The sequence below is a fragment of the Mus pahari genome, chromosome 16 (genome assembly GCF_900095145.1).
Source record: "Mus pahari chromosome 16, PAHARI_EIJ_v1.1, whole genome shotgun sequence".
Taxonomy (NCBI): Eukaryota; Metazoa; Chordata; class Mammalia; order Rodentia; family Muridae; genus Mus; species Mus pahari.
The window spans coordinates 60,126,983-60,153,700 of NC_034605.1; the positions used below are offsets into that span (position 1 = coordinate 60,126,983).

General features: G+C 47.0%; 1 protein-coding gene across 4 annotated transcripts in view; it reads right to left on the minus strand.

The window, feature by feature from the left end:
- The window catches only part of Spock1 (SPARC (osteonectin), cwcv and kazal like domains proteoglycan 1), a 480,563-nt gene that overhangs the window by 17,788 nt on the left and 436,057 nt on the right, over window positions 1-26,718 (minus strand). For all 4 annotated transcript variants that reach the window (XM_021215443.1, XM_021215442.1, XM_021215439.1 and 1 more), the window contains 2 exons: window positions 5,176-5,292; window positions 1,267-1,488 (listed from right to left, as the gene is read on the minus strand). In XM_021215443.1, coding sequence (XP_021071102.1) covers window positions 1,267-1,488; window positions 5,176-5,292 — 339 coding nt within the window. The remainder of the gene's footprint in view (window positions 1-1,266; window positions 1,489-5,175; window positions 5,293-26,718) is intronic.

The window sequence follows — 26,718 nt, forward strand, 5'->3', positions numbered from 1 at the left end:
ATGCTATTGAAGAAAGATTTGTCAAAAAATGGCAGAAAGGCAACTAGGTTGTATCTCCAGGCTTGAAGCAGGAGCCAAGGCCTCCCAGGCTATATATGGCCTCAGCTGCATGCTGTAAAAATGCCTGGGTTTTCTCAACCTGGTCTCCAACCCCTGGCTGTGCAAATTTGAACAAATACAAGACTACCAATGTTAGCAAAAACATGAGAGAGTTGCCTGACTAGATTCAAGCCTACTGGGAGCTTTATGACTTAACAAGACATAGAACAAGAAAATGAAGACATGCGACTATGTCAAAAGTTAAAATTTTTCCCAAACAAGAAAATGCACAAAGCTTGGGGGAAAATATTTGCAACACTCGTCACTAGCAAAGTTCTAAGTCCATAGATATACGTTTTCCTGCAGAAGATAAAACAGAGTTTCAATAGAGAAAAATGTACAAAAAATAAAAAGCAACAGAAAATCATTTCAAGGAAACCTAAGGGTGTTCCAGAGGCGAGCCAAGTTCCTCAGATCCATTCATTACAAAAAGAGTGGAGCCAGTGGGGAGTGTAGCATCGCTTTGTCCCAGTTTGGCAACAGTGACTAGGTTTGATACTAACACAAAGAAAAAACATTCTGAATTTTTTTTCTCTCTCACCAAAAATATCTATATGTAACTTCTTTTGGAGGGCAGATTGGCAACTGTGCTGAAATGTTGAGATGCATCCTCTGCCTCTGGGGCTATATCTGACAACCCTGTGAGTGTGCACGTGAAATTACTCTTCCCTGAGTGTCCTTAGCAGTGTCTACATTTTTGATAGGTGTCCTGGCATCTCTGTGCACATGCATAAATATTGTGCAATTTGAATGCTATTAGTAGACAGACAGACAGATTTCTGCTCCACTGGGCACACCCCCTAGGGAGCAGGGACAGAAGTAAAAACCAGACAGGAAAGGTGACCCACCCACAGGAAGGCAGAACAGGGCCTCTGGATGGAATGCTGGGGCAGGCTGGCTCCCTTTCCTGACTTTGGGTGACAGGAGTCACTCTGCGATCCTTTCTTCCTATATTCCTTAGATCCTATGTATTTCATGATCTGTCATTTGTTTATAAGCAAAACATAAGAAGAATTCACGGGAAATGGGAAATAGGATCCTCTTACACGTGTACAGTACTTTTCATATTGAGACTCTCATTGATTGATGGCTGTGTCTCTCTGTGCAAAGATCCCTCATGTCCTCCCTGCCCATGGCTGCCTGGCTTTTGAAGCCAGTCCACCTTACCTCCTGGCTTCTGGAAGCAGTAACACCACTCGTTATTGGAGAGTTTGCCATCCTTGAAGGAGTCACACGAGTTGAATAGAGGCTTGATACAGGGCTCATATTTGTCTAGGTAGATGGCATTGATCTCTGAGTGGTCCAGCAACAGGTCATAGTTCATGTCTAACTTGTTGAACATCCAACCCAAGGAGTCCTTGCAAATGGGTAAGATGCTGGTGTCAAACCCTGTGAGAGAAAGAGACAACTCAGCCTGCCAGGCATGGTGCATACCCTGCCACTACCTAACTTGGTGCCCCAGAGGGGGTCAGGGTGCACCCAACTGTCCTCCCTTTCAGGCTGTTTCTATAAAGTAATATGAATTATGCTTATCCCTGGCCAGCTTCAAATGAATGAGACTCAAACTATGACTTCTTTATTAGGCTCTGTGCAATTACTGCAGATGTCCCTTAATCTAATTATTCTCTAAACCTAGACTGGCTACTTCCCCAATTGTGCTCCCCAAATACTTGCTGCTTGAATCTTCCTGGGTCATTTCTGCTCCAGCAGTCTGGTGTCCTGGGGAGGCATTTCACTTGGGCATGTGCTGCTGGTTCATCATGACTAATGGAGACCTTCTGTTTCCTCCTCCTCCTCTTCTTCTTCTTTTCTTCCTCTCCCCCCACCCCATGGTCCCTACCTGCAGCACCCAGCCTGGTAGCTCAACCTCCACCTCTCTCTATTTTCCCTAGTAACTGGCTGTAGCCATTTTTATTTAACCAATAGTTTTACATAGGGGAGCAAGGTTTGCACAACAAAGGCTGGCATTCATGGGAATTTGCTTGTCTTGGGGGCAATAAAATGTCAGAACACAGAATTTAGCATTTGAAGGCATAGCAGCACCAGACTCACCCTCAATGTGTGCCCTTTATATATGAGACATACAAACGTCCTAAAGAGCCAACTCTGAGAGAAAGATCTTCAGAAGAGAAATCATTCCTTAGGATATCACCTCTGTGGTATAAATATTAGTACCACTGTCTTGTAACCTGCTTGTAGAACTGAAAGGTAAACCGGGAACATGCGGAAACATAAGATGCACAATACTGAAACTGAGGCTTATCATTTTAGGAGGGACTAAAAAAAAAAAAAGCAAAACAAAATGTTGGAGAAAGGAGTGGTGTGGGGGTGGGGAAGAGCCCAAAGCAAGTGAATGAGACTCAAGGCTCCATTCTATCCCAGAGGACCCTTTGGCCCACGGTGAGGCTAGAGGGAGGAGATCCCAGGTCCTTCCTCTATCCCTCCCTTCTTTCCTCAATCCCCCAAGGAGCCACAGGAGACGGAATCCAAACCACCTCAGACAACCACTGCTTGCTTATTTCCCCAGAGGAGGGGAAGTCTTTGTTCCCACGAGGGAGGAGTGCTCACATTTAGCCCCACCCTCAGGACTCTCTAGCCTTGTGGACAAACCTCAAGCCAATCTTTCTCTCCGAGCTAAGGGATGACAAAAATCTTAGCTTCTCCTGTAAAATGCGTCGCTAGGACTAACTTCATTCTCCTAGGATTCTACAGATAAAAGTGTTTCTAAGCACTATACATTTAAGTATCTCACTCTACCCTAGTGGCAGGCATGTGACATGTCATCATCATCTCTGACTTGTAGATGAAAAAAATAGCAAGATGATATGATTCAGAATGAGGCTAGAAACAGTCAGCCCTGTCGGGATCCACTGTCTCCACACTGTCTCTCCCGGGTACCTTTCTGCCTTCTTTGACACATCTGCCCTGAAAGCATCCAGTTGGCTTAGGGTGCCACATCTGGGATACAGGGTCTGCATAGATAGGGTCCTGATGAGACAGACTACACACTCTAGAGTCTCCTACACTTCTGTGTGCATCTTGAAAACCTTTGTTTAGTGAGCCAGATATAGTGAATCAACATCTTCATGGTAAATCCGTACAAAATTCTACACAAAGATTGAAGCAACTTCCTGTGAGCTCGTAGGAGACGCTGGGCTCCCGCATACTGTAGATGCTCTGGGAGACCTCCCTGTTTCTTTAATGACCTCTGCACTATTGGTATATTGTATCAGTAAAAGCAATTGTTTCCTAGCTATAGGCATTTTCTACTAGCTTTAAGTTTACCCTTTCAAATAAACCTTTGCATATTTCAATTTATTAATTTGCTATCAAAAGGGTAACATCTTTTAATTTCTTTTTCCAGATGAGACCATGGGGTATGTATGACATGAGTCCTTCTTTAGTGACTGTCATGGTCATCAACCGGAAGAAGTGCCAAGCTGTGTGGCTTAGTCAAAAGGTCAAGCCTGCTCTACCTCATTCCCAGTTTCTGAAAGGGGCATGGGCACCCAGTATCTGCGACTGTAAGGGGCAGAGGATGGGGTCTGGAGCAAGGCTCTGGGGCCACCCCTTAAGGACCAACAAGCGTGTTGCTCTTTTCTCTGACCTCAGGGAATACAACACCCTTGTTCTTCACCTCTCCTGCCCCAGTGGCTTCAGGACATCAAACTGTCATTCCCTGTCTCCAGAGAAGGCTCTCAGGGGACTCCCTGGAGGCTCCAAGGACTTCTCTTCCCATGGAGAATTTGTTCCAAAAGTCCAGGGTTGGGTGGCTCCCTGACAAGTTTTTCTAGATGGAAATTAGTGCCCATAGACTGACTCCCAAGGAACCTCTGGCAGGAAAAAACCAAACTAACCAACCAAATAAACCAAATCTTACCTTACCATCCTACAGAGACAACTTCCAGGAGCTACCACCTGTAAAGCACGGTCTGAGAAACAAGCGCCATCTTGCCATTAAGGCGAAAGACTGAAGCTGTTACAGTACGCATCAGTACTCTTCACAGACCTCTCCAGAACACCATGCGTATCAAAGAATTACCAATAGGCAAGACCATTATTTTTGTTTTTGAGACAGCATCTATCCATGTAGCTCAGGCCAGTCAGGATCCTATTTTTAGAGGATCCCCCTGCTTCAGCTTCCCACGCATATACGGCGAAACACATGCACCACCATGCTGGGCTGGTGATCCATGGTCCACCATGGATCTAGCTGAGAGACCGAGTTGACTTTGCAACTTCTCATCTCCCACCCTCAAGCCAAGAGCATTGCTTTCACAGTTCTATCCAAACGATTTGTAGGGTAGGAGGTGGTACGCTTTCTCAAATGCACGCACCGCTGAGCTGCCTGTATTTGAAGGATTGGTGGATCGGTGATCTCTACTGTACCAGTCAGCACAACTACCTCAGAGTCCGACGCATGGAGAGGAAGAGTGTGCACGTACGATCTGTGCTCATCCCGGAGCCTGGGGTCCTTCAGGAGCTTGAGTGTTAGTGGGAAAGGAGGGGAAGGGGCACCCGCCTTGTGGTTTCTGGGGAATACCCAGTAAGCCCAAAAGCACATTATTGGAGATATTTGCTACACTGTTGCTTCTATTAGAAACAACCCAAATGTCCCAATTAAAGGCTTCTTAAGTTGTTATAGCAGTGATTAGGATCCTGCTAGAGACCCCACTCAATAACATTAAAGCATAATGATATTTCTAGATGTTTAATTTTCTGAATGGTATATCGGCTTATAAAGTATGCAGACTTCCGCACATACTTACATTTTCCATATACAGCAAGAAAAATTACCTCAAGGTATATAGAATGCTTAAGTTGCTAAATGGGTAGTATTATATATGTGTGTATATATTTATATACACACGACTTTTTTCTATATGTTTTTTAAAATGTCTATATAAAAACATGATCTCTTTGAAATCATGTTTTCCCAAAAGTCATATTTCTCTTGATTCTAAAACTGGTATATATTTTTAAATCTTATTCTTTAGCCAAAATGTGCTGTGGCTAAGCCCATGGCGCTTGAGAAGTGCTATTTATAGTGAAAGAGCGAGAATAGAGTGGTCTTACTGCTTTGGGCTGGGTCAGAGCTGGTAGGCTTGGTGACTCGATTGGCGTCCTCGTGAAGAGCCCCGAACCAGTCCTTCAGCCTGGAGGCGAGGTTCCTCAGCTCCTTGTCCGTGCAGGCTGTGGGGAACAGAGCAGACAGATGGTGAGCATCCGGGCTTTCCGTCCAGTGTACGAGGTCATTGGCCGAGCTGCTGTCAAGGCTATCCTTCCTACCCAGACACTCTGAAAACACCCCAAGGGTGCTCCCGTCACAAGCCAAACATAGGATAAGGAGAGCGCTTGGGTTTCTAGGATAGACAGGCTGCTCAGACCTGGACTGTCTCAGATAAAGCAGGCTGCCGACACCTTAAGTTTGTACAGCATCCTCAAAGTCTGACTGACATCCCTCTGCTAAGCACATAAAACTTGTTATTGCAGTTTTGCCAGAGACCGTGACATCTCCACTGTACTCAACACTAAGAGATTAGCCAGCTCAGGTTCCCAGGGAGAGAATGCCTGGGGCACCACAGAGCCCTGCAGCAGCAGATTCCCCATTTTGTATGAGGATAAAGTGGACTTGTGAATTTGGCCCCATTTGTTAGTCTTCCTACATACTGACTCCAGATGTCCACTATTGACAGGCGAATGTCTTCACCATGGCAGAGCCCTTATCACCTTGGCAGGCCCTGTTTCATTGTTTCGGGGGGGGGGGGATGGGGGAGACAGGCCCCTGGCTGATGGAGGGAAAACAGGTAAGGAAGTGGGGGCAAACTGTCGGATAGTGTGTAGAGCTTGTGACTTGAGATGGGAAATCCAAGAGGAGGGAATGATGGGGAGGCTGGAGTGGACTGTCTACTGCTCTCCGCCATTCCTCCAGGCCCTGCCTTCATTCTGAATGAGAACATCTTGGCAAGGGGTCCAAGGGACACGGGAAGGACACTGAAGATGAATCAATGTTTTGTGTCCTCCAGCAAGTAGAGACAAATTTAAAAGCCATGCAGCCAAGAGGGAGCCAGGAGCCGACCTTGTTAACCCTTTCAAATCCTCAAGCTGGAGGGAAGCAAGCAACCCAAGAAGTTGAGCCCCTTGCCATTTCAATGCAGAGTTGAATCATTCTCTCACGGTGTTGAGAGGGCCCAACTGCAAGCTCAGGAGACTTCGAGGCTCTGTGCTCTCCCCTGGAAGTCTCAGAAGCCAATGATAGAGACAATGTGTCATCCCAAGTCCACTGCGGCCTCCAGGAAGCACAGCCCTTGACTGAATCACCGTGGCACCCAGCCCCGCCCGACAGCCGTGCTACCAGGGAGTACTCCAGCGAATCTCAGCTTTATCACCTGCCATAGACCTACCCCTAAATTTCCTGGGACCTGTTTCTTTGTGGACCCAGGATAACAAGTTCATGACAAACCTGACAGTGTGTTTCACACTCTTAATGAGTTACAGGATCAACACTCATTTGAAGAATGTGCCAGATTTTAGTTCTTTCCATAATTATTCCATAGCTATTATTCTACATAGATTATTTAGAGGTAGGCTTAGTACAAGCAAGTGCTGCCACTTAAAAAAAAAAAAGTAGTCTAATGCAAATAATCAGAACTGGCTCTGGCAACCTAGAAACATGTATAAGTGGATACTTGAGTAATTCTACATAAATGAATTAATATTAAAATAAATGTACAAACTAATTCCTCAGGTATAAGTATTGTTCCAAGTTGCTCATCACCCTTGCATGGGTAGAACGGGTTCCAGATCTTTCCACCAGAGCAGGCTGCCGCCCTGGTTAGAACTGGGTAAAGGTGAATCTCATTCTCCAATCCATCTCTAACGTTACAAAGGACTCACCAAGATAACTGGCTACCTACTTGCCTGTCTTTTCTCCTTCCCTTCGGCCTTTTAAAGTGGTTGAGAAGCAAGATAACAAGCTCCCACAAGCCCACCTCTCCACACCTCTGCTAACCTTTGCTCACAACAGGACGCAAAGCAGCTGTTGCTGAAGGCAGAGATTCTTGCTTTTGCCCAGGTACCAAGGCCGACTCCAGGCGCATGCTCACACAGACCCAAACTCTGAGCCTCTGGGGACCAAGCCTGTGCCTTTCTGACCCTGCTCAGCTCTAAGCCATAGTGTGTGATCATCCAACAAGAGGATATGGACTCTCTAGTCAGGTCTCACATTTAGAAATGGGAAATTAAGAGTACCCATTTCCTTTCCAATGCACACCATCTCTTTAGAACGTTCACCGAGCAGAGAAAACTGGCAAGTCAACTTGCCAGGAAATCGCACTGCAAGATAAATTAGTCAGCCACGTTTAAGTAAATCCCGAGACAGGCAGGCAAGCTGTATATTCACAGGCCTGCTGCTGCTGGATTTCCACGGGCTTCCCAGAGCACTGAGGCCAGGGACAGCTGGAGGAATCGGGCAGTTCGATCTTGAGAGAGTAAAGGTGTCACTCAACAAGAAGTCAGGAAGCAGGGAGCCATGGTGTGGCTGGGGTTGAGACTGGAGAACAGAAACAGATAGAGGCCACTCAATTACTGAGCCCAGCTCATTCGTGGCATCTTCAACTGAGTGGACTTTGTGAGGAGAAAGCCAAGCAGAGTCTGCAGGGAGGATGATATGGTCTGCAGGAGTAATAAAGAATGGGGCCCTGCAAAGAGCTATTTGTTCGGGTTTGACACTAGCCACAGCACAGACTGGATGCCTCTTAAGGTGTCTGTCACTATCCCAGATGGTGGGACTAACTGGAAATGACATTTTAGGAACTGGGAAGCCAGGGGATACTTCCTAGGGAAAAGTAACTTTTCGAGAATGAAACTGCAGACCACACCCACCTGTTGTTCCTGTACTCTGCCAGGAAGTGGGTCAGTTCTTGTCCCAGAGGACCGAGGAGTTCTGCTCCCACCCCAACCCCTCCTGTTGGGGGAGGGGAATCAAGTACTCAGTCTACAGAGCATCCCGGGATCATAGCATCTCCTGTCTAAACCTTGACAACCAGGACTTTGGTCTGTTTTGCTACATTCTCTCCCAGAGAGTGTGAGCCTCACCGAGGTCCGCCATATTTAGTTCTGCTTCCTCCCTCCTCCTTCCTCCCTCCTCCTTCCTCCCTGGGCTTTTGCTTACTTCCTGTTGCTCTCCTCCCCCAAGAGGTCTCAGCTCAGAGTCCTCAGCTGCAGTCCTGTTTCCCTGTGTGCCTTCATCATTCCTCAGGTCACTTCAAATCTTAATTACAGGACTCAGCTCCAACAGGGCGAGGGGGTTGGCAGAATCCCTGAGACCCACTGACTGCACCCCCACTCCACAGGCCAACAGTGCCATGTCCAGGAGGCAGAAAGCAATACCTTCAGATACTTCCCCTCAGAGCAGACATTTGGAAGTCGCCCTGGATTTCCCTGTGTTCCTCACCTTCCCAAGCCGTTGGCCACAGTATGTTTGTCTACACTGCCTTTTCTGGTCCATGCCACCAGCCACTGTTTGCTCCTCACTAGGGTCACCTTAGCAGGTAGTCCCCCCATCTTATTCTCTACCACCTCACAGTCCAGAAGCCACCTCAGGTCATTCTGAATCAGACCCTGAGTCAAGCCACTTTCCTGTCTGGCCACTTCAGGGACTCCTGTTGGCTCTGTTGGCTGAGCCTAAATTTGTGGTTTAAGTGACTTGCAGGATCAATCCATGGTCTCCGTGCTCTGGCCTTGCTGTCCCTCCCACTCTCCTGTCTCAATGTTCCCACCCCTGTAGCCTTGATCAAGTCTCTCTGGCATCTCAATACTGAGGGGATTTCCTTCCCGAGGATGTCCAGCCCAGTGTCATGTCCCCCTTGACCATTAGAGAGCATAAACAAGCAGTAGAAGCCCTTGGCATGGAATGCAGCCTATTACCTGCTTGAAGAATGCTCTCATTATGGGGCTATTGAAGGACTCTCATAACCTTCTTGCTGCCTTTTGTAAACTGTAGCTTCTCCATCTGTGATTTGGCAAAATGAAGCTCAGCTCCCGGCATCATTGCATGGAATAAGATATCAGTAAAGCATAGCTCATAGCTACTGACTGGCATGTAGCGGGGACTCATATCCCAACTGTCTATATGATAGGTTGGGATTTTACTCTTGTGCTTTATATTTTTAGCCCAAGGAGATACCAATGATATAAAGAATAACATTTCCCTCATTTGCTTTATAGCTGTGCCAATAGAAAACCAAGAGGCTGGGGTTTCAATGTCTGCCTGCCTTCTCCCAGTTGGATACGCTGTGTGAGGGGTGATCAGTCTTCTGACAGCCCCCTACCCGCATTCCTAGCTTTACATAGGTGGTACACAGCAATTGTTCGAGATGTATTTATGGGAAGAAAACATGAATGATCAATCGAGCATCTTGGTTACAAAGTCCCAGGTCAGATGCTACCCTAAGTGATAGGACTGGGGTCTGAAGCCGAGCAGCTATCTTGCAGAGTGGAATCTATGCAGGGACGGTTGGAAGAAGCTGCCTCCTTGGATAGACTAGGCTTGTGGGTAGCCAGCACTAATGAGTGCAATTAATAAACTCCGTCAGGCCTTCATCTGTAATGGAAGGTGCTCCAGTGATACAGAAGGCAGCTGGCCCAGCAGTTCAGGATGGAAGAGGCAGCGAGCAGGGTTCTCGCCTTCATTAGCTTTGGTGTGAGCATAGTGGCCATTTGGGAGGACTGCAGAACAGCCTGCCTCGTGTCACATGCACAGCCACTGGGGCTTCATTAGGGAAAAGAATAGTATCGTTGCACATTATTCTACAACGTCTGGAAAGACAGTGCACTCCCCCAGGAACTGCAGCACGCCGGCATGGAAGGGCCTAGGTAATGTGGCATTCTCCCGGTGGGTTTCTGCCTGTTTGCAAAATATGACCAAACTGCAATGGGCTGGGCTGCCTCTGCAGATGCTAAGCAACCCAGAAAGCTGATGCAATGACACCTTCTTGACTCCCCACCTGAGGCAAGAGGCACTGAGCACTAATGGGTGTGGCATGTGCTGGAACTGAAGGCTTTCAACAGGAGGTGTGGCTCAGGTGACTCAGATGTCAGTGAGAGATGGGCGTGCTGTGGTCCAAAACTGGAAACAAGGCCATTCCGTGCCAAGGAGCCTATGGCAACAAGGAGGGAGGGAAACGGCTGATCTATCAGTATTACCATGTGCAGTGGTTACTGTTGGGGAAGCAGCTACCAGGAAGAGGCAGCCATGATTCCTGTCCTAAATCGCCATCTCTGGCCTGGCTGTTGGCCCCTGGGCTCCTATGGCCCTCCTGCCCCCTGTATGCTCCCACAGAAGGCACCAAGACCCAGTGAGGAACAGATGAGGAAGCTATGAAGTACGGCGCAGTCTTGTCAAAGACGACTTTATAAAATTCAAAACTACCTCCAGCAGCTTAACACATATCCTAACATGGTCCCTGGTTGTTCCTGAGTGTGGCAACTGGATGACCGATAGCTACTCCAGAAGGCCAGACTTCCAAAAAGACAAGCACAGAGGTGTAGAAAACGCCACAAAAGCGGTGTAAAAAAATGCAAGTGGTGACTGGATGCGTGTTCTTAATTTAAATCTAGCACTAACAGCTGCTACCAGAGGGACTGGCATAGGCCCTTGAGACTGGGTCCCTGTGTCTGCAACCCTAATGGCCGACTGCAAGTGAACACCCCTGGGGGATGTCTGCAAGTGGAAGTCTGACTTTACACAGGCATCCCAGATACCTTTATACCTCTGCCATGGAACCAGGTCTGCTCTGCTCTCAAGTGCATGAACATCTCCAGTTTAAGAGCTCAAGTTAAAAAACCACTCCGCCTGCCACCGCCCCTACCTCCTCCCACGCCAGCAAGCCTCACGGATGCTTGGCTCAGGCCTCTGCAGAGGCTAATATGAAAACAATCCGGATTTAATTTAAACTTTAGTGCCTCAGAAGGTAATTAAAGAGTTGGGCCAGACTCAAGCTCTTTCTGGGAGCAAGCCGAGAGAGAGGCCTCTCCGATGGAGACCCAGCGCCATGGTCCTTTCCCACTAATCTCCCTCAGCCCTCCTAGGTGCTGTTGTGAATAATTACTTCATCAGAGCTGCTCTGGATCAATGGGCTTAGAGTGTTTGTAATTAGCAGCTTCTGCAGAAGGTCCAGCTGAGCCTACTTTTCTGGTGAGGATTAGGCACTGGAATAAGATCCCAGAGCCAGGGTCTGGGCAGGGGCAGGGTTCCTTCTTAATGCACCTCCCCTCCCCTCCACCCTGGGTTGGCTTCTCCTTGGTACCACTGCCATCTCATCAGGACACTGGTTCCCCGAGGGGCTCTAGACTCTGCCTCCTCCTCGGGACCTGGATCCTTGCAGTTGTTGCACATCTGGCAGTTGTAGGAGTCATGATGCTGCAAGCCAGGGAGCTTCGAAGATGCATGGTGGTTCCACAGTTCCCTTAGGGACCTGGCTCTCATAAACTGATGTGCAAACCAAAGTAAAGGACTGGTTCTGCTTATTCCATTTGTTTGTTTGTTTGTTTGTTTTGTAGCAATAACCAAAGCCATTCTGCCTTCCAGGGCTACCAGGAAGGCAGGAGAAAGGGAGTGGTTCTAGAAGCACACGGAGCCAAGTGAGTGTGGCTTCCAGACGGGCTGGGGGCATGGGTCTCCCACTCTTCAGCCTCTTCACCGAGGCACACACAAAACCAGCTAGCAGAATTCTGGGAAGAATTTAAAAGCAGAGCGAACTTCAGCCCTCTGCACCATACCCAACACCTAGTCCGACACAGCCAGCAGTATTCCCTGCTTTTTTTGTGTGTTTGTGGACACAGCGTGACACTGTGACTGACCAAATAGGAAAAACTGTAAAGGCCACAAAGGCCAGAGCCGACAACACATGCTACTCACACACGAGTCAACCCACAATGCTAGCCAGCGAGACCCGATTCTCTGCTGCTGTTCAGAGATGGTGCAGTCCCTCCCAGAGCCTGCAGATAGTGAATGGAGACACCGAGGCTCACACTCAGGTCTCCAAACTAACAGTTCATCTGCTTCTGAGGCACAGCCCATGCCCCCGATGGTGCCTGCACAGCCCCTCTGGCACGTGATAGTGGCTGTGCACATGAGCAGCAGCCTTGGAACTATGCTCCCTGTAGCCTTCTGAACACCATCCTCAGTAGACCAGTCGTTCTCAACCATCTGGCAACCCTTCAGGGGCCTCTGCTTGCTTCTCTGTCAATGGGACAGTGCCAGTGTGGGTCTTAATCTCAGCTGAAGATGCCATGCAGACCGCTGAGGGAATGAAGCCCTCAAAACCAACAGGATGCTGCTACCATCAGCTTCCGAGCTGGGGAACTTTGGGAGCCGATAGTACCCACCCCCGAGAGGCTAAGATGGACACTCTGAGGTACATGTGAGAGAAAAGGCAGCTCCACGAAGACCTCTCTAAAGCATACACAGTGAACCGCACTCGTAACTGAATTCACTTGACAGGCCAGGCTGTGCTACATATGATTCAAGCTTTCACTTTCCAGTGCCTAAAACATCAATCTATATGCATGTCCTCTCACCTTTAGAGAAGGTATTGTTTTATGCAAAATAAATAAATAAAACAAAACAAAAAACCAAACAAACCAGCCACAGGAGCAAGGAAAGAATTAGGGCTCTGTTATCCAGGGGCTTGCTAATAAAATCCCTTTTAAAAAGCAGTCTTTGGAAGAGCTTAAAATACTGATATTAAACTTGGAAGAGGATGGGCTAAACAGTACAACTTGCAAGCAGAGATGGATACATTCCCTATTAAAGTCATTAAGACTATCTTCGGTAACCTGATTTGAGGAGGCTTCGTGTTCCCTTGATTCTAATGATAATCCCTCATGTGGAAAGAGGAATCTGTTTAGAGTTTGTCCACCGTTTGTAAATGCGCATTAGCAGAGTGACACTTGCTTTTTCCTTGAATTATCTAGCAGGGAGGTTAGCCAGATGAAATAAGCTTTGAAAACTCTAAATAAAATCCACTGCCTTTCTTAGACTCTGAGGCAAAAACAGATTATTGAATATGCAGAATATTGGCTATAAATGCCAGCTCTGGATTTAATTGTGTTTCTAGCCTGAAGAGGCGACCTGGCATAGACAGGCAGTGACCACAGAAAACAGTTCAGTTGTAATGAAGGATTCGTGGACCTCCAGAGGCTACACACTCAGCTGAAGAAAAGGCATCTGCTGTCCCTTTGAAAACTAGCACTGAGGTGGTCTCTGTCCGGCCGCAAAGAGGTTGAGCCTGGATCACTGAGGGCACTGGGGGACGCACACTCTGCTGCACTGCACGCTACATACGCACATGTCCACCCTACAGAGCAACCTAGGGTATAAATGGATTTGTTTTAAGACAAATGTTAACCTGTAAGTAGCTTTAGAGACAGAACTCTGTTTTGTGGGATCATTTATAAAGAAGCTCCATTTCTAAGAACCGGTTGAACCTGCTCTGACTCAACATCCACATCTCAGTATTACAAAGTGCAGTTTTATATTCTATGTTTTCAATGCCTAAAGCAATAGCATCACAGACATTTCTATCCTTCAGCAAGAGGTAACACTACTTTGCTAGTTGATGCAGCAGAGAGCTAATGGCAGACTTCGATCTGAGATGGGTAGGGAGTCCGGGAGATACCTGGAACCTATGCATGGCCTCCTTAGGATGGGGACACTACACATTGTCATATGCACCTTCCGTGGGGACAGAAGAAATGGGACAAACGAAGAGTTCATCTAGCCTGCAGCCCCTGTACACACACAGTTTAAAGAAGATGGTAGGGAGGAAATAAAACAACAGTCTCTGGCGACAGAGGGCCAGTGGTGGCATCTGAGTTGAGGGTAAAAGGGTGGAGGTGGACTGAACATCCAGAGAAGGGTCATTGAAATGTCTGGACCTGCCATCTACACTTCTGTTTGCCTGGTGGGCAAATCATGGAGTTATCATATACAGAAGGCAGGATCCAAGGAGGGACTGACTGAGACTGAAGGCAAGCCAAGCAGAATGCCTGACTCAACAATTCTCCCTCACAGTCTGTCCCCCTCCCCAGGTGTGATGGTGGGCAGTGTCTCGGCATGAGAAGCAACTGGCACCCAGGCCACCACAGAGCTCCTCTAGACCGTAATGGACATAGGGTTGTGGCATTAGCCACCACTGCTTCTATGTAATGATCAGATTGTCTATCCAGAGAGCTGGTATCTAAGTGGGAAACACTGCAACTTCTAGCCTCCTCTCTATAGATAATTAATGTGGTATACGGGAAAAGATAGCATACTAGAGGTGACAGTGGGAGGGAGGGAGGGAGGGAGGGAGAGAGAGAGAGAGAGAGCACCTTCCTCCCTCTCTCCGGGTTTAATTGGAAGCCAGAAATCTTCCAGATGGAAGTGAAAAGGAAAATGTTGACAAGGGTCTATAAAATGGTAAGAAACACAATAAAATAACACAAATATGTCTCTCAGAGGCAAAGGGCTCCTCCCTAAAGTGACTCAAAGTTCTGCTCAGCAAGAACTAAGGGATATAGAGTGAAGGGCTGGGAACAGTTTAAATAGAAGCCACAGAAGAAGAAAAAACACGAAGAAAAGGGGGTGGGGGGATGCCCCTGAGGCAGCAGCGCTGAGAAAACACACACGCGATAGTTATTTGTGGTTTGTGCAGCAAGAGGCTCATTGCAAAATCCAACTGGAGTGTAACAGGAAAGCTGGAAGTAGGCTTAACAGAGTAATGGAGACAGCCCTCTTGGGCCTGATCTGTTTCACAGAAACAGGAAAGATAGGCCCACACAGAGGGACCACTTTTAAAGGGAGCAATCTGTCTGTGCTGGTAAGTTGGATGCTTTTTGGAACTGTGACATCTACAGGCAGCCTGGTTACTTTTCCTCTTAAGACTCCATTTTGAATATGCAGAGCAGTCAAACCTAACTTATTCCCACAATAATACTGCTTTTCATTCTAAAGAATATGGCGCGTTGGTTTACAGAATCCATAGGAATACATTTTGGGAGGAGAAGCAGATGAAGTTGCCAGAGAACACTGAACAGAAACATGAAAATGTGGACCTAGTAAGCAACAAAAATTCAGATGAAATAAATTGCCTTGGGATTAAAAATAATAGTGATAAAATAAAATGTCACACAGCAAGGCCCAGAGAAAGGAGGAGACAACAGAGACAGCGCCAAAACTGGAGGAAGGACAGACAGAAGCCACTGCAAATGGGAGGACGCCAGAGTGAGCACAGGAGCCAGCAGGACAAAGGGGGGGGGGGGGGAGAAACCAGTGCACATCAGCAAGTCAAGCTATGGCCCCAATGCAAAGAATTTGCTCCATGTGGGTAGACCATGCCCTGGGGAGACCATGCAAACACAGAAGAGAGCAGCTGCAGTTCCAGTTCTTTATGTAAATCCCATCGCTGCTGAACCTACATACGGAAGGCACAGTGTGAGCCAAGGAAATGGCCATAGAGTGGTCAATAAGAAGATCCATCCTAATCAAAGCGCTGGGTTTCCCAAGTAAAGAAAGTCAATGTGGCAGAGAAGACACATCCCAGTGACTTCCAAGAGAGAACAGTACAAAGCTGCCCCCAGATTTCAGCATAGCAGCATTCACGATGGGAAAGCAGAGACCACGAGCACCTGCTGAGCCACAGATAAAATTATTCAGAGATAGCAAATCAAGTAGTATAAGGTTTGTTCTGTTTTGTTTTGTATTTTTAACAAAGGCAAGCCCTAGGAGGATGAATGTACTGCCAAGTAGCAGATAGGAAGGAGGGGAGCTTTAAAAAATTGGAGGGTAGAGAAAGAGGAAGAAAAATCGCCTGGGTATTTAATCACTGTTTAAAGTGCTAACACCCCTGTGGGGAATATGTGCCTAAAAGTCCAGTTACGCGTGAGAATCACACATTTAAGGCCCAATGAGGCTAAATAGGAATTTTAAGAGCAGCTTTGGCAACTAAAGAATACAAGCAGGCAAACAACAACAGCAACACGGTCAAACTTAACTTCTAAAACAATAAATGTAAATGAGCTAAATTCACCTCTAAAAAGGATAGCATTATATTTCTAGCCATGTCACAAAGAAAAATCCAACTAGATATTGGCTACAAAAGATTTAACAGAATTGAAGGGACTCAACAAGGCTGCCAGATGTTTTCATTATAGAAATCTGCTGTGGAACTTATAGCTCATCTGTGGTCAAACATACAAGGCTCTATGCAGTACTGTCTGAGATAGCAAAGATCAGGACACAATTCAAATACTTCAGTGTGACTTGGTTATAACACATCTACCCATTATAGTCAATAGAGTTGTGTAATGTGCAAGACTCTTCAAGATATAAACCTTAAAAGAAAACCCATTTCTTATGTATCTTATGGGATCTCTGTCTGGCTTTGCTTCTACATACATCAAGCATCTCTTATGGCCTAGAGAGATGGCTCACCGGTTAAGAGAACTGAATGTTCTTGTAGGGGACCTAGGTTCAATTCTCAGAACACATACAATGACTCCCAACCAATCTGTAACTCCACAGGATCCAATGCTCTCTTCTGGTATTGGCATGTGTATATGTACATGCATATGTATATGTATGTATATATGTGTATATGTATATGTGGGTAAAACATACACATAAAATAAAAATAAAATGCTGACAATTGCAGGGTACAAGTGATGAGGAGAGACATGGTTATACAGGGTGTGGAGCTTTAATTTGTGAGGGTGTGAAAGGACAATCCCAGAGAAGGAAGGAGGAGAAAATTAACACTAAGGATGTTTGGGAAAGCCAGAAAGAATAATATTATTTAGCCTACGATTACAAATAATACATGCAAGTATAGATCTAGTCTAAATGAAGTGATATCACTTGGGCCAACTATACTCCTCACAAGCACCACAGCTCCTTTTGAGCTGTCGGTCATGGGAGTCCAAGAACAGTATAGCCTATTGCTGTTGGCCTTGGTTGTCTCCCAGAGGTTTAGGGTAAGTCCTGATTGTTGAAGACACCATGCACTTCAAACACAGGACTCAAAGGATCTGAGCTAGATTTGCCCTGAAAAAACATCTTCCCTGAGGACTAGCATCCTATACCAGAAGTTGCTATGCAATCTTCCAAGGGAGGGAAGCAATCAATCGTCCCTGTGCAGCTGATGCCTAGGAACCACAATGACCAGCACAGCAAGATATCCCTCAGGGTGCAGTAGTGGCACACCTATCTTGACAGGAAACAAAGTTGTCTGATTGGACTTAAGGCCCACTCAGCAGGAGAGAAATCATGGTGCTAGAAACCTAGCCAACTCCCGGTCCTAGTGAGGTTATGGGTCTTAGAGGAGACCCTACCACCGACACTTTAACTAAACCACATAATTCTAACGGCCCTGTAAATGTGTATCCTCATGCCCACAGACAAGAAGCTCCTCTTTGTAGCAGACAGAGACCGTTAGAGAAAACACAGCTGGTAAGAATGCAGAGGGCAGCCTGCCGTGGGATGTGCAACCCCTGAATACGTCTACAATACACCTTCTGCATCTACAGCTCGAGAGTCCCCACAGAAGAGGGGGTGGACGGGTGAGGAAAACCGCTGAAGGAGTGGGTGTGTCTCCTAGAAATAACAGGAACGCCTCGTCCATGATCCCCAACAGCCTGGTTGCCTAAATGACTAGGTAAAGGACAACACTGATAGATATTCTACAGTGCAGGGAGACAATTGTACAGGGTCTCAGCGGTAGACAGAAAACCACAGGCCTCTAAAGACTACTGCGCAATGGAGAATTAATCCTTCCAGGGACAAGCCCCCTAGGTGGTTTTCTGATACCAACTCATCAATCCTGAAATCGTGTACATGCATCACTAAATAGACAAAGGAGGACACGGACACACACACACACACACACACACACATGAAAAAGGCCATAAATTTGAGAGAGAACAAGAAGGGGTAAGGGAGGGGTACCAGTTTGTCTTAGGATTTGTTAGGATTTGTATTCCTGCACAAAACATCCTAACCAAGAAGCAAGCTGGGGAGGAAAGGGTTTAATTCAGCGTACACTTCCACATTGCTCTTCATCACCAAAGGAAGTCAGGACAGGAACTCACACAGGGCAGGAATCTGGAGGCAGGAGCTGATGCAGAGGCCATGGAGGGGAGCTGCTTACTGGCTCGCTTCCCCTGGCTTGCTCAGCTTACTTTCTTATAGAACCCAGGACTACCAGCCCAGGGATGGCCCCACCCACAATGGGCCCTCCCACCCTTGGATCGCTAATTGAGAAAATGCCTTACAGCTGGATTTCATGGAGTCATTTCCTCAAGGGAGACTCCTTTCTCTGTGATAACCCCAGCTTGTGTCAAGTTGACAAACAAAACCAGCCAGTACAACAGGAGAGGGGAGGGGATGAAAGGGAGAAAGAGAAGGGAGAAATGAATCAACTATATTTTAATTTCACTTTTTTTAATTAAAAAAATAAATCTTGGGGCTGGAGAGATAGCTCAGCGGTTAAGAGCACTGTCTGCTCTTCCAGAGGTCCTGAATTCAATTCCCAGCACCCACATGGTGGCTCACAACCATCTATAATGAGATCTGGTGCCCTCTTCTGACATTGGGGTGTACATGCTGATAGAGCACTCATACATAAAATAAATCTTTTCTTAAAAATCTTTAAAAAAAATTATTCAAAGCTGAGCCCATGATCTGAAATGACACTGTGACTGGCTGGACTTTACTGAAGGGGAAGTGAACGGATGAACCAATGCAGCACAGGACAACAGGAAGAAGGTGGCTTGAGTCACCACTACAGGGGGATTGTCACCTACAACTCAAGACAGTTTGCATCCATCCCTCTGTTTTCACACTAATGTTTCCTTTGAAGTCAGAGGAGGAAAATAATCCATGAATGCAGGAATCTTTAATCAAAACAGTCTGTGTGCTGTTCCCATGGTTCCCTGGGACCTTGGGGCAAGACTAAATTCAATTTCAGCAGTCCTTAAGCCAGACCCTCTGGGGAAGACAGAGATGATTAAGACATGGCCCTTGCTTGATGCCTGGAATTCGCTCTCCCCTCTTCTGATTTGTAAAAGAGAGACACTTTCCTCATGCCAAATTTGTGGCATTTTAACAAGGGAGTCAAAAGTGTTTTCCCAGAATTCTCCTTGATGATGACCCACGGCTCAGCTCAGGTTCCACTTGCCTGAGGCATCTCCACCCACACTGGAGAAAGCTGGGTGAACCCCACAGCCCAGTACATGGGGTCCCACTTCTCTTAGCTACATTACAGTGTGCCACCCTCCCAGAGTGGCCATCGGAGCGGGAAGGATGCTGTAGTCATTGTCCTTGACTTACCTCTGGGTCCCAACAAACTGCCTGGGCACAAGTAGAAGACATCGGCAGGCTTACAGAAGGTGTGAAAGGTAAAAACCTGAATGTGTTTAGTGGAGCGAAAGTTTCCATGACTGTGAAAGTACCAAGAACAAACATGGCGATCCGGTCAAAGCATTAAGAGACCAGCAGGTCCCTTCAAGATCAACATGGAGCGCTAAAGTCGGGGCAACCATCTTTGAGAGCAGAGAGACTTAACATGGCTGAAGGTACTTGGTCTCAGCCCAGCCTCAGGGGTGGACTTTTGTCTCCACTGCGTATTTGAGAAGAGCAAACTTCCTCCTCTGTCCATCTTAGCCTACTCACTGGAGCCTGGGACCAAAGGATTCACACCGATGTGCCTGGAACCCACAGAGGAAGGAGGTGTTCTGACCATGTGACCACACCCACTGCCACACCCACTCCCTAGATTTAGACAAGGAAAGACCGGAATTCCCATCAGTTCCCAATGAGTTCCGGGCCTCTCTGGATCGCCAAAACTGGGTCTATTGTTTTACAGACTGGTATTCTCACCACTGCCGACACTTCAGCCCTTGCTCCTCCCTGGCAGCAGCCTTGGGGACCCCGGCAATCTCTGCTTTGTCTACCGTGATTGCAGGATGTGAGAACACACCTGGCTTCTTTCAGCCCCGGCTTCTCATTGCTGTCTGGGTAGTTACCACTGTGGAATTTAGTTTGTCGGCGTCTCTGCAGTTTATTTGAAAACCATGGAAGACTGCTTACGGAAAATTAAGCTTCATTTTCTTTAAGCATCCAGCCAACGGAGCAGGCAGGGGATGGTGATTTGGAGATAACTGGCTTATGCATATGTAAACATGATGCATTTAGCAAATTACGTAGACTTCACACTTCAGAGCATTGAGGAAAACAAAGGTGCCTTCAAAGGCAACTTAGCGCAATAGAGCTGTTCTGAAAAGGATGCAGAATTATTGGCTTGTAGGAGTGGAGCTCAGATAGGAATGGAAAATAACAGTTTATAGCGTGAAGCATGGGCAGAAACAAGAATTGGAACAGGTCTAATTTTAAGTGGTTTTATGGCAAGTCTAAGGGCTCCCAGGAATTACAGATCGTACGTGTTTTGAGATTGAATTCACAGTGGGAAGAGGTTGTACACTTCAGACTCAATTCCACTGCGGCGGTGACTCCTTGCGCTTCACACAATTTCCCAGTCTGTGTTTTTCTCCTTGGGCCTGGGGAGAAAATTCTAGGCTTGCCCTGAGCTAAAAGAACATTTTGATAGGACGAGCGGCCCCTGCAATCTACTGAGCTCTGCTTCCCGTCTCCACCAGGACCTGCTACCTCAGCCCCTTCTCCTACCTCATCATCCACATTACACCTGAAAGTTTAATTAAAAGCTTACTCTTATAAAAGTAACCTTTAGTAGCCAACCCTGTACACTCCAAGATTCCCAGGCAGGCCAGGTAGGAGGGGAAGCCTGCTGGAGGGGCTGTGTATCTGCAGGCTGCATGGGAGGTGGCTTGTCTGTCTGCAGCCTTGCACGGAGGGGACTGGCCGACAGGCAGTGATCAGCCGCCAGCTCCTCATTTTCGGGATCTGGATGGAATCAAGGCAGCATGGCTAGCCTTGTCTTCTAGGCCTGGTGCCACAAAAGGCCAAGCTGCTCCAAGAGCTGGTATGCATGGAACATCTACTGCCAACAACACCCATGTAACAACTTAAGGCTATGACATCCCCTCAACATCCTCATTATTTCTGTTTTACAGATGTGGGCACTAGGCTGTCGGAGGTTAAGTGAGGGTCTTCCTGGATGCTACTGAGTGCTTATTTAATGTCAGGCACTAACACACAGACACAACCTCATCGAACCATTAGACAAGCTCTCCGTGAGGTAGGAGCTTTCATGTATCTGCTCCAGGAAGTCACACAACACACTGAAGTCGAGGCGGGACTGACACTGGGAGAGCTAGACATCACACTCAAGACCAGGATGCAGGTGCGTCTGTTCTGCTGCATCCTGCATTGCCCCATTGAAGAAGGGGCTTCTCTGGGTGGTCATTCCTTCTGTCTCTGCTCCATACTTTGTCACTGTAACTCCTTCCATGGGTATTTTGTTCCCATTTCTAAGAAGAATCAAAGTATCCACACTTTGGTCTTCCTTCTTCTTGAATTTCATGTGTTTTGTGAATTATATCTTGGGTATTCTGAGCTTCTGGGCTAATATCCACTTATCAGTGAAGGCATATCATGTGTGTTCTTTTGTGATTGGGAGAGACTGAAGGAATGACCATCCAGAGATTGCCCCACCTGGGGACCCATCCCATATACAACCAACAAACCCAGGCACTATTGTGGATGCCAACAAGAGCTTGCTGACAGGAGCCTGACATAGATGTCTCTGACAAACACAGAAGTGGATGCTCACAGCCATCCATTGGATGGAGCACAGGGTCCCCAATGAAGGAGCTAGAGAAAGGACCCAAGGAGCTGAAGGGATTTGTAGCTCCACAGGAGGAACAACAATATGAACTAACCAGAACCCCCAGAGCTCCCTAAGACTAAACAATCAACCAAAGAAAACACATGGAGGGACTCATGGCTCTAGCTGCATATGTAGCAGAGGATGGCCTAGTCAGTCATCAATGGGAGGAGAGGCCCTAGGTCCTGTGAACGTTCTATGCCCCAGTATAGGGGAATGCTAGGGCCAGGAAGCAGGAGTGGTTGGGTTGGGGAGCAGGGGGAGGGAGGAGGGTATAGGGGTTTTTTTCGAGGGGAAACCAGGAAAGGGGATAACATTTGAAATTTAAATAAAGAAAATATCTAATTTAAAAAAAAAAAAAAAGAAAGAAAAGAAAAAGAAAGAAAAGTAAGGAAGTTACTACAACCAAAAGCAACTTGGGGAAGAAAGACTTTATTTCAGCATACAACTCTCAGTCAGTCACTGAAGGAGGTCAGGGTAAGAACTCAAGGCAGGAGCCTGGAGGCAGGAATTGAAGCAGAAGCCATGGAGGGGTGCGGCTCACTGGCTCCCCCTATCTTGCTCAGCCTTTTCTTATACAACTCAGGACTACTGGCTCAGGGGATGGAACTGCCCACAGTGAGCTGAACCTTCCCATATCAGTCATAAATCAAGAAGATGTCCACATAGACTTGCCTATAGGCCATGCTAATGGAGTCCTTTCCAAGTTGAGAATGTTTCTTCCTAAATGACTCTAGTTTGTGTCTAGTTGACAAAAAACTACTGAGCACAGTCTCGAACCAGAGGTCATGCTGACCTTGACATGCTTTTTTCAGTACCTCCTCCCAACTCCTCCTCTCAAGATCTCACAAGTATGTGCCATGTGTGTGCATGTGTGTGTGTGTGTGTGTGTGTGTGTGTGTGTGTAGGCGTGCACACATGTCAGATACTTATTCATCCTCACCATAATGCCAGGAAGCCACCACTGTTCCCATCCCCATTTTAAGGCTGTGCAGACTGACAATGGGAGATTCAAAAGACATTAAGTATCAGAGTGAGGTTGGCAGCAAGACACCCTGACTCTCTGAGACAGACAGAAAGTAGGCTAGATACCAGTTAGCCCAAGAGATACCAAATACAGGTAAGCCATGTATAGATTTCACACAGAACTTACATCAAAGAAACATAGATGAATGAGGAGAGTCAGCTGAACTCTCACAGATGATTACATTGAGTGACACTGGAACAACCACCACCCAGAAACTAGGCCCTAGATGAGAATCTGCAGAGACATTGGAAAGGAATAGCAGCAGTAAAAAATAAGATAAAGAAAGAAGCTACAGCATGGGAAATGTGTGTAATAAAGTAGACCGCGGGGGAAACAGTCTGTGGCCTGACCCACATGTACCATAAGTGGACAGGGCAGATGTATATGTGAGAGGCAGGACCTGAAGGAGGGTGAGGAGTCCACAGAAAAATTCCATTTTTAGCTTTAACAACTTGGAGGGGGAAAGGAAATAGCTCAAGAAGCAAGAAGTGGTGACTGGAGATGAGAATGGCATCTCAGAGGGTGTGGAATGGGTGGAAGTTTCCAGAAAGCATTTCACAGTGGAAGTCCAATGGAGAATTTTCTACATTGTTTCAGTAAATCAGTGTGCAAGCTCTTGTTAGAGGGATTGGCTTAATTGTCTGTTGCTGTGATTAAATATTTTGGCAACAGCAACTTAGAAAAACAGTGTTGCATTTGGCTTATGATTCCCAGGGTTAGAGTCCATGATGGCCAAGAAGAAACAGCTGGGAGCTCACATCCTGATCACATCCAGGAGGTTGGAGGCAGATGGTGGGGGAGGGAGGGAGGGAAAGGAAAAGAGGGTGGCCAGAAGGAGGGTTAGAGGGAGGGGAGGAAGGGAGAGAGAGGTGGGAGAGAAAGAAGGAGATAGGGAGGGAAGGAGATGGAGAGATGAGAGGGAGAGAGGGAGGTAGGGAAGAGGAAGAGAGAGGGAGGGGGAGAGAGAGAGGGAGAGAGAGAGGGAAAAAGAGGGAGAGGAAGAGAAACTCTAGGAATCACTGAAATCTTTGGAAACCTCAAAACTCAACCCAATACACCCCTTCCACAAGGCCATACCTCCTAATCCTTCCTAAACAGTTCCACCAACTGGGAGACAAGAATTTGAACATGGGAGCCCACAGGTGCCATTCTCATTACTACCACAGGTCTAAATTTGCTCTAACCATGTGGGGCGGTGGGCTGTGCACAGACAGCCTAGTCTCCGGTGGACCAGATGCCCCGCCCCACCGCAGGAGAGGTGTGTGGTTATTAGTCACATAGGAGCAGCACCAAGCCTTCCCACATGCAAATAAGGTTTCTCCAAGCTTTCAGTTCAAGCCAATGAGAGGTACCTGCTGTCGATCCCTGAATCACCCCCAAAACTATATAAATCCTGTCCAGGGAATTAAAGGTATGGGAGAACTACTCCATTGTCTGAGCCTTCTGTTCTAAGAGCTGTGACACTTGGGAAGAGGTCTGCTCTCCTGAAATGTCACCTGAAGCTCAGCCACCGGCCCAGCCCAACCCGACTCCGTGCAGGGCAGTGTGGAGTAGTAACCTGGAAGGCAGGGCAGGGATGGAGGTGGAGCCAACTGCAGCAGCTGAAGCAGCATCCCCTCCCTGCCTGCACTCGCTTCCCTTTGCCTCAACTCTTGCACCAGGCTGGGCCAGAGATCTCTGTGGAAAGCCTCTGGTACACAGGCCCACATAACCTGAAGCTGTTCTGACTGAGCCACAGGAGCATTTAGTGTCCCAGGGGAAAAACAGTCAGGGTAGTGGGGACCTAGAGGATGTTATTCATTCGGCAATCTATGGTAGATTCTGACCTCTCTATCTAGGAATCTGTTTTCTCAAATGCCAATGAAACAAATGACACCCCCCCATCCCTGTTTCTGTATCTTCTGTAAATGTTTCCAGATTATAAGTCAGCCAGGGAAGCATTCGTGCTAATCCTTCTGGGCATGGGATCACTAGATGATAGTTAAAATGTTTGTGACATATGAAACACAGTTCATCTCATTGTGACTGCTGCCAGTATTACCGAGTGTTATTTCTCAAACCTGCGTTTTTCCTTGAGAGTTTTCTCAGCACCCAGGCCACCAAGACTGATTGTCATTCAGGTGACTGGGACACACATGGCCCTGTTACCATGACCAGTCAGCAAGAGCTCTTATCTTAGTTCCTGTTGACCCTTGACCTTTATCTCATGGCTGTATGCCAATCAGGAATGTAACTTAAAGACATTCAGGTTCACAAACCCATCCTTGCCAATTCATGAAATGAGGAATCTTGGTACATCACAATCTATCGATCTAAAGAGCTGGCTAAGACTGCTCTGCCCTGATTGTAAGTGTTCAAAACGTGTGAGAGGAGCTTCCCACCCATAAGATCAGCGAGGAACAGAGACTTTCTGTGTCAATACGCCTGAGCTTATCAGCAGTAATGGGATATGTACATAGCTAAGACTTACTAATCCAGTTTTATATCTCAAGGGGTATTAGAATCCTGACAGGCGTACATTCCTAAGAGGGTCAGAATACATCATCTTTTATTTAGTTTATTTTGTGTTTGTAATCCTGTGTAATGATGTAAAAAGCCCAGTGATTCTAACAGAAATGATCGCTTATCTGCTGGTTATCACTGTGCACACAGTGAGGGTCTTATGGGAGGGGCTGGCGGGCAAAGAGGCCAAGTTCATCTGCAGGTGACAGATTTACTCCTGAAGAATGAGGCTGGAGAAATTCAAATGTCTCTAAGTAAAAATGGCTTCTGAAAGCCTTTTTTTTTTTTTTTTTTTTTTTTTTTTTCTGTCACCAAGAGGTGGCCAAAGGAGCCATGAGAAGAATTTACAGCATGGTGATTGCATTAGTGCTGGGAAAGAAAAATCAGTCTGCTTTTTACAGAGGAGAGCTGGGATGCAGACACTCACATCTCCAACGTTCACATTCATGCTGAGAGCCCATTTTCCATACATCTCTCATCTCCCAAAGAGCTGGCTAGGGCATCCCAAGGCCAAGCATGCTATGAACGGAGTCCCCCCACCCCACCGCCTGCACCTGATGATAAAACTCCTTGCCTGATCTCTACATTGATGAAAATGGGGTCTGTTATATCCCCTCACACAATAAAATGTTCCATAGATGGGATTCTTGATCCCCCCCCAGGGGCACTTATATCTCCTGGAGATGACAGGCTGTTCTGGATCATGGCTGTCATTGCATCCCCTGGAAGTGGGGGGACAAAGGGACAGAGGCACACAAAATGGTTTGTAACTGGCCAGGGCACCATTTCCAAAGGCCTGGACAGTTAAGTATTGGACAGTGATCTAGTGACAGATAGCTTTGAAGAGAATGTCACAAGCCCCAAGGACTACAGAGAGAAAGAAAATATTCCATGCTTTGGGCACACAGTTCAGAGTCTAGAGGATATGCTCATTGAAATGGCTCAGGCCTTCTGGGTCAGTTATGCGGCTGTAAGGAAGAGGCCCTTGGGCTGACAGGCTGACAAAATGGGACACGAATGCTTCTCTACAACAAAGCTGCCTGTCTTAGCCGGGGTTTCTATTCCTGCACAAACATCATGACCAAGAAGCAAGTTGGGGAGGAAAGGGTTTATTCCGCTTACATTTCCATACTGCTGTAGATCACCCAAGGATGCAGGACTGGAACTCAAACAGGTCAGAAAGCAGGAGCTGATGCAGAGGCCATGGAGGGATGTTCTTTACTGGCTTGCTCAGCTTGCTTTCTTATA